Genomic DNA, 7,554 nt, shown 5'->3' with positions numbered 1-7,554 from the left:
AATAATATAATGAATATCAGCATTATTGAAATAATATAATGATTATTAGCATTGTTGAAATAATATAATGAATATTAGCATTGTTGCAATAATATAATGAATATCAGCATTGTTGAAATAATATGATAAATATTAGCATTGTTGAAATATAATAAACATTAGTATTGTTGAAATGATATAATGAATATTAGCATTGATGAAATAATATAATAAATATTAGCATTGTTGAAATAACATAATGAATATTAGCATTGTTGAAATAATATAATGAACATTAGCATTGTTGAAATAATATAATGAATATTAGCATTGTTGAAATAATATAATAAATATCAGCATTGTTGAAATAATATAATGAATATTAGCATTGTTGAAATAATATGATAAATATCAGCATTGTTGAAATAATATAACAAATATAAGCATTATTGAAATAATATAATGAATATCGGCATTGTTGAAATAATATAATGATTATTAGTATTGTTGAAATAATATAATAAATATAAGCATTGTTGAAATAATGATAAATATTAGCATTGTTAAAAAATAATATAATGAATATTAGCATTGTTAAAATAATATAATAAATATCAGCATTGTTGAAATAATATAATAAAATATTAGCATTGTTGAAATAATATAATGAATATTAGCATTGTTGAAATAATATAAATAAGCATTGTTGAAATAATATAATAAATATCAGCATAGCATTGTTGAAATAATATAACAAATATAAGCATTGTTGAAATAATATGATAAAATATCAGCATTGTTGAAATAATATAAACAAATATAAGCATTGTTGAAATAATATAATAAATATTAGCATTGTTGAAATAATATAATGAATATTAGCATTGAAATAAAATAATATAATGAATATTAGCATTGTTGAAATAATATAATGAATATTAGCATTGTTGAAATAATATAATGAATATTAGCATTGTTGAAATAATATGATAAATATCATCATTGTTAAAATAATATAATGAATATTAGCATTGTTGAAATAATATAATGAATATTAGCATTGTTGAAATAATATAATAAATATCAGCATTGTTGAAATAATATAATGAACATTAGCATTGTTGAAATAATATAATGAATATTAGCATTGTTGAAATAATATAATAAATATCAGCATTGTTGAAATAATATAATGAATATTAGCATTGTTGAAATAATATGATAAATATCAGCATTGTTGAAATAATATAACAAAATATAAGCATTGTTGAAATAATATGATAAATATCAGCATTGTTGAAATAATATAACAAATATAAGCATTGTTGAAATAATATGATAAATATTAGCATTGTTGAAAAATATAATATAATGAATATTAGCATTGTTGAAATAATATAATGAATATTAGCATTGTTGAAATAATATAATGAATATTAGCATTGTTGAAATAATATAATAAATATCAGCATTGTTGAAATAATATAATGAATATTAGCATTGTTGAAATAATATGATAAATATCAGCATTGTTGAAATAATATAACAAATATAAGCATTGTTGAAATAATATGATAAATATCAGCATTGTTGAAATAATATAACATATATAAGCATTGTTGAAATAATATGATAAATATTAGCATTGTTGAAATAATATAATGAATATTAGCATTGTTGAAATAATAGAATGAATATTAGCATTGCTGAAATAATATAATGAATATTAGTATTGTTAAAATAATATAATAAATATTAGCATTGTTGTAATAATATAGTAAATATTAGTTTTGTTTATATAATATAGTAAATATTAGCATTTCTTAAACAACAATAAATATAGGTTTAGTTTAAATATTATAGTAGACATTAGTATTGTTTAAACGTTACTAGCTGAAGATTTTAAAAGAATTTATGAGTGGAAGGTTATTGTTTATTATTTTTTGTTATCGTTTAAGCACAAATTTGCTCAATTTTATAAAAATTATCCTAATTTTAGAGCAATAAGCGTAAATAACGATGTTCGCTACGGTTGTACCGAGTACGTACGGTTTATGACAATATTCTATTAATCTGTATTCTCTGGTGTTACTATGAAGGAAGTCATTAACACTATTTTAGAAAAGAGAAATTATCCCTATATATGTTGAAGAATTTGGTTGGTTCAGTAAAATGTAAATCTTTTCCATATAATACGGTTGCGATCCTAAAGTTATAGAGTGTCACTCTCTGATTTGGTGTGGCTCGTTAGTGTGTATTAATATCTAATCAAACACACCTCAGTTGTGAAAAGAAAGTGCGGTCGAAAAAGTATTAAAGAAAGTCACCAGTGGCGGATAAACTTATAATAAACATTAATAACAATTTTACAGCCAATACACATTCATTAGTCAGCCATTCTGCGATTTTCGTTCAGCTTTTGGCGTGATGGAGAATAAAACAATGTTTTGTTTGTTTGTTTTGGAATTTCGCACAAAGCTACTCGAGGGCTATCTGCGCTAGCCGTCCCTAATTTAGCAGTGTAAGACTAGAGGAAAGGCAGCTAGTAATCACCACCCACCTCCAACTCTTAGGCTACTCTTTTACCAACGAATAGTGGTATTGACCGTAACATTATAACGACCCCACGGCTGAAAGGGCGAGCACGTTTGGTGCGACCGGGATTCGAGCCCGCGACCCTCGGACTACAAGTCGAACGCTTTAACACGTTTGGCCATGCCGGGCCGTTAGGTTCAATAAATCACGTTGTTTGAAGAAGTTTATTTACGTTAACATAATATCTGATAAAACAGATATTAAAAATATGTTATACTGTGTTACTCACAAAGTTTTTTTCTGAAAACTTAAAAACAAAGATGTTCCAGAATTGTATGTTTGATGTTGAAAAAAAAACACCCTAATTTTAGGGACAAAGAAAAATATCTTTTTTGTTTTATTTTTATATACGCATTACCTATTCTTAGATTTAGTTCGACTGACCTTATGTGTCAGTTAAACTAAGTTCAGCTATTAAAACAACTCAACATTTCCGATAAAAATAGACGTAAAACACTGTAAACATTTTATTTTTTATTTGAGTTTTTACAGTAGAAATACAATATATACATAGATTTTATCTAAAATTGTAAACTAAAATAGAATGACTAGAGCTGACAGGAACATTTCATATGTTACGTTGTTTAATTACACATTTTGTTCGACTTGCAAAGCAAAAATTCGCCGAGTAATTTCATCACTAACTGAACAATATAAACAAGAATTATTTAAACACACACAACAGAGAAATATTATGACACGGGATTCATGGTTTCATAGTAGAGTGAATTCGGTTTGTCGGTTGACGGTATTAGCTTCTGCTGGTACATTTGGATTGTGAGTAGCTTCATTTATATGCAAAAACGGCTCGTTTGGGCTGAGAAAACACTTTACATAGAAGAGCGAACAACGTTTCGACCTTCTTCGGTCATCGTCAGGTTCACAACAAGTGGGTTTCTCGTCATCACTGTGAGTAGCTTCAGTTCGTGTTCCGAGCCAACTAGCTGCTTTCCGGGTTTAGATCTCGTTTTTGATGTCCATTTTGGTCATTTTCCAGAGGGATGAAACACGAAAGAACGACAACATAAAAGGGAAGTCCGGTCTCATTTGTGACAATAATAATTTTTGTGCTTTTGACACCCTAACAGTGTCTACCACTTATAATATCGTGAGCTGGTGTTTTCCGTATCCATAATTGTGCAAGTTCACACATATCTTCTCCAATAACACGGACCAATTAAAGCTAGAATTTTTAAGTTACGATAGCATGAATTCAGTAAATTAATTTAGAGTATTTGTGTTTCCGTTATGTCACCAAATATTAACACAGATAACATACCTTCACACCGTACATGTTGTGATCGTCCGTAAGTTAAAAAGTATCTCAACCCTTTTGCTCAAACTCTATTATACTGGTATATGATGGATTAACTAACACATTGATGGTTAAATGTGGTAAGTACATGTGTCTATATAAAATATGTGTTATTTTTAGAATAATTCATTCATAATAACTTGAGGAAGTACACAAAGAAACAATACAAAACATGAACAATATGTGAAGTAAACAAGTGTGATAACATAACAACTAGGGCTGACGGTGGGAAACATATCAGAATCTATTAAATGTTTTACATACATATATACTATTGATAAATTATAAATAAAGTTGAACCTCAATGAAAAACAAAATCATTGTTTATTACAACCCTTGTCTTTTCAGAAAGTTCATTTCGCTCAGAACATTAAAAGGCAGTAAGCTAACAGAACTCGTCGTCAACTCTTTGGCTACTCTTGAGTGATCTGTTGATGTATATGACTGTCACACTTAGTGTAGCCACGGCTACAAGAAGAAGTTATGAACATATTTTTTTAAAGTAACGGATGAAAATAATTAGTTTTTGAAACTGATAAAGTGGAGGCAGAATACAAAAAGAACAAATTACAATAAAGTCAAGACTAAGTAATAATGTGAAGTTAAAGTGTGTGTGTTTTGTTTTAACAAAGCCACATCGGGATATCTGTTTTGTTTTAACAAAGTCACATTGGGATATCTGTTTTGTTTTAACAAAGTCACATTGGGATATCTGTTTTGTTTTAACAAAGCCACAGCAGGGTATCTGTTTTGTTTTAACAAAGCCACATCGGGATATCTGTTTTGTTTTAACAAAGCCACATTAGGATATCTGTTTTCTTTTAACAAAGTCACATCGAGATATCTATTAAGCCATCTGAGAGGAATTGAACTCCTTATTTAAGCGTTGTAAATCCGTAGACGTACCACTGTACCAGCGAGTGAGGGGCTGAAGTTAAAGTCTCTACTATGTAAGTAGATGTTTATATGAAATAAGTTTGGACACGTTCATGCATTTTATTCAACTGGAATTCAGAAATGATTTTTATGTCTTTTCAAAAGATTAGTAAAGCATGGTATTATATTAACCTTAAAAGTGAACCAGTACCTTGTCGCTATATTTAGACATGTTTACAGCTAAAGCAAAACAAGAATTGTTATTTCTATCTGTAGAAAACCAACAAGAATTTTAAGCAATGTTCACCTATCGTTATACTACTACGAAAAGATAGAACGTTTAATGTATTTAAGAGAAAATGTCCAACATGGTCGCTGATGAAAAGCAGAATTTTGTTTTGAAATGTTACGATATGTCATAAGATTTATCAAAAAATGGCCATCTAAGGACTTTTGATTTGTTTGGAATTTCGCGCAATGCTACATGATGCTGGTATGGATGTAAGTCTAAAATAATATAAATACATAGCCCTAGTGAATATATTGGATGTTAGTGTAAAATATTATATATAAATAGCCCTAGTGAATATATTGGATGTTAGTGTAAAATATTATATATAAATAGCCTTAGTGAACTCGTTGGATGTAAGTCCAAAATATTATACATAAATAACGTAGTGAATACATTGGATGTAAGTTTAAAATAACAAAAATAAATAGCCTTAGTGAATACATTGGATGTAAGTCTAAAATAATATAAATAAATAACGTAGTGAACACATTGGATGTAAGTCTAAAATAATATAAATAAATAGCCTTAGTGAACACATTGGATGTAAGTCTAAAATAATATAAATAAATAGCCCTAGTGAGCACATTGGATGTTAGTGTAAAATATTTTATATAAATAGCATTAGTGAACTCGTTGGATGTAAGTCCAAAATGTTATATATAAATAACGTAGTGAATACATTGGATGTAAGTTTAAAATATTGTTTATTAATAACGTAGTGAATACATTGGATGTAAGTTTAAAATATTGTTTATTAATAACGTAGTGAATACATTGGATGTAAGTTTAAAATATTATAAATAAATAACGTAGTGAACATATTGGATGTTAGTTTAAAATATTATGTGTAAATAACGTAGTGAATACATTGAATGTATGTTTAAAATATCATTAATAAATAACGTAGTGAATACATTGGATGTAAATTTAAAATCACATTTATAAATAATGTACTGAACATATTGGATGTAAGTGAAAGACGTATAATGGGTGAAAAATTAAGCTTTCTTTCTTTCTTTGTTTGAGATAAAGCTTTCTGCAACCTGTTCACCACGGGTATCGAAATTCGGTTTCTAGCGCTATAAGTCCGTAGACATTCTGCAGTTACACTGAGGGGTGAAATTCTAGGAATATAGCTTTAAAAATAAGAGAACATTACAAACAATCATATAGCATTACAAACCATCATATAACATTACAAACAATTATATAACAATACAAACCATCATATAACATTAGACAATCATATAACATTACAGACAATCATATAACATTACAGACAATCATATAACATTACAAACAATCATATAGCATTACAAACCATCATATAACATTACAGACAATCATATAACATTACAGACAATCATGTAGCATTATAAACAATCATATAGCATTACAAACCAGCATATAACATTACAAACAATTATATAACATTAGAAACAATCATATAACATTAGACAATTATATAACATTACAGACAATCATGTAACATTACAGACAATCATATAACATTACAAACAATTACATTACATTACAGACAATTATATAACATTACACACAATTATATAGCATTACACACAATCATATAACATTACAGACAATCATATAACATTACAGACAATCATGCAACATTACAGACAATCATGTAACATTACAGACAATCATATAACATTACAGACAATCATGTAACATTACAGACAATCATGTAACATTACAGACAATCATATAGCATTACAAACAATCATATAACATTACAGAAAATCACATAACATTACAGACAATTATATAACAATACAGACAATCATGTAGATTATATATGAAACAAAGAATAATATGTTTGTTTCTAATGCTTAGAAAAACAAGTTGTTACTGTTAGCCACCATTTGATACCACCGGTGGAAAAAAAAACAAATTGTTTTCAAAATACAGAACATGGAAATTAACGGAAAAATATTGAAGACGATACATAGAGAAAGAATAAATACAGTAAACCTTGACAGATATAAGATGTTTGGATGCAAAGATAATCATTAAGATATAGTGATACATGATGAAGAAATGAAATACATGATGATAAAACTGGTATAAAACATATTGTTTAAAGTTTGAGACAGATATAGTGACACATGATGAAGAAATGAAATACATGATGATAAAACTGGTATAAAATATATTGTTTAAAGTTTGAGACAGATATAGTGACACATGATGAAGAAATGAAATACATGATGATAAAACTGGTATAAAATATATTGTTTAAAGTTTGAGACAGATATAGTGACACATGATGAAGAAATGAAATACATGATGATAAAACTGGTATAAAATATATTGTTTAAAGTTTGAGACAGATATAGTGGCACATGATGAAGAAATGAAATACATGATGGTAAAACTGGTATAAAATATATTGTTTAAAGTTTGAGACAATTATAGTGACACATGATGAAGAAATGAAATACATGATGATAAAACTGGTATAAAATATATTGTTTAA

The 7,554-nt window shown here is 27.3% G+C and overlaps 1 protein-coding gene across 1 annotated transcript in view; it reads left to right on the top strand.

The window, feature by feature from the left end:
• The first annotated feature begins 5,242 nt into the window (after positions 1-5,242).
• Positions 5,243-7,554, top strand: part of LOC143257681 (complement C3-like) — a 21,481-nt gene continuing 19,169 nt past the window's right edge. Inside the window, exon 1 of the mRNA XM_076516723.1 lies at positions 5,243-5,266. Within this exon, the coding sequence (XP_076372838.1) occupies positions 5,243-5,266 (24 nt within the window). The remainder of the gene's footprint in view (positions 5,267-7,554) is intronic.

Source organism: Tachypleus tridentatus, chromosome 7, assembly GCF_004210375.1.
Source record: "Tachypleus tridentatus isolate NWPU-2018 chromosome 7, ASM421037v1, whole genome shotgun sequence".
Taxonomy (NCBI): domain Eukaryota; kingdom Metazoa; phylum Arthropoda; class Merostomata; order Xiphosura; family Limulidae; genus Tachypleus; species Tachypleus tridentatus.
The sequence above is the reverse complement of the archived record's forward strand: the minus strand, read 5'-3'. Positions and strand labels throughout refer to the sequence as shown.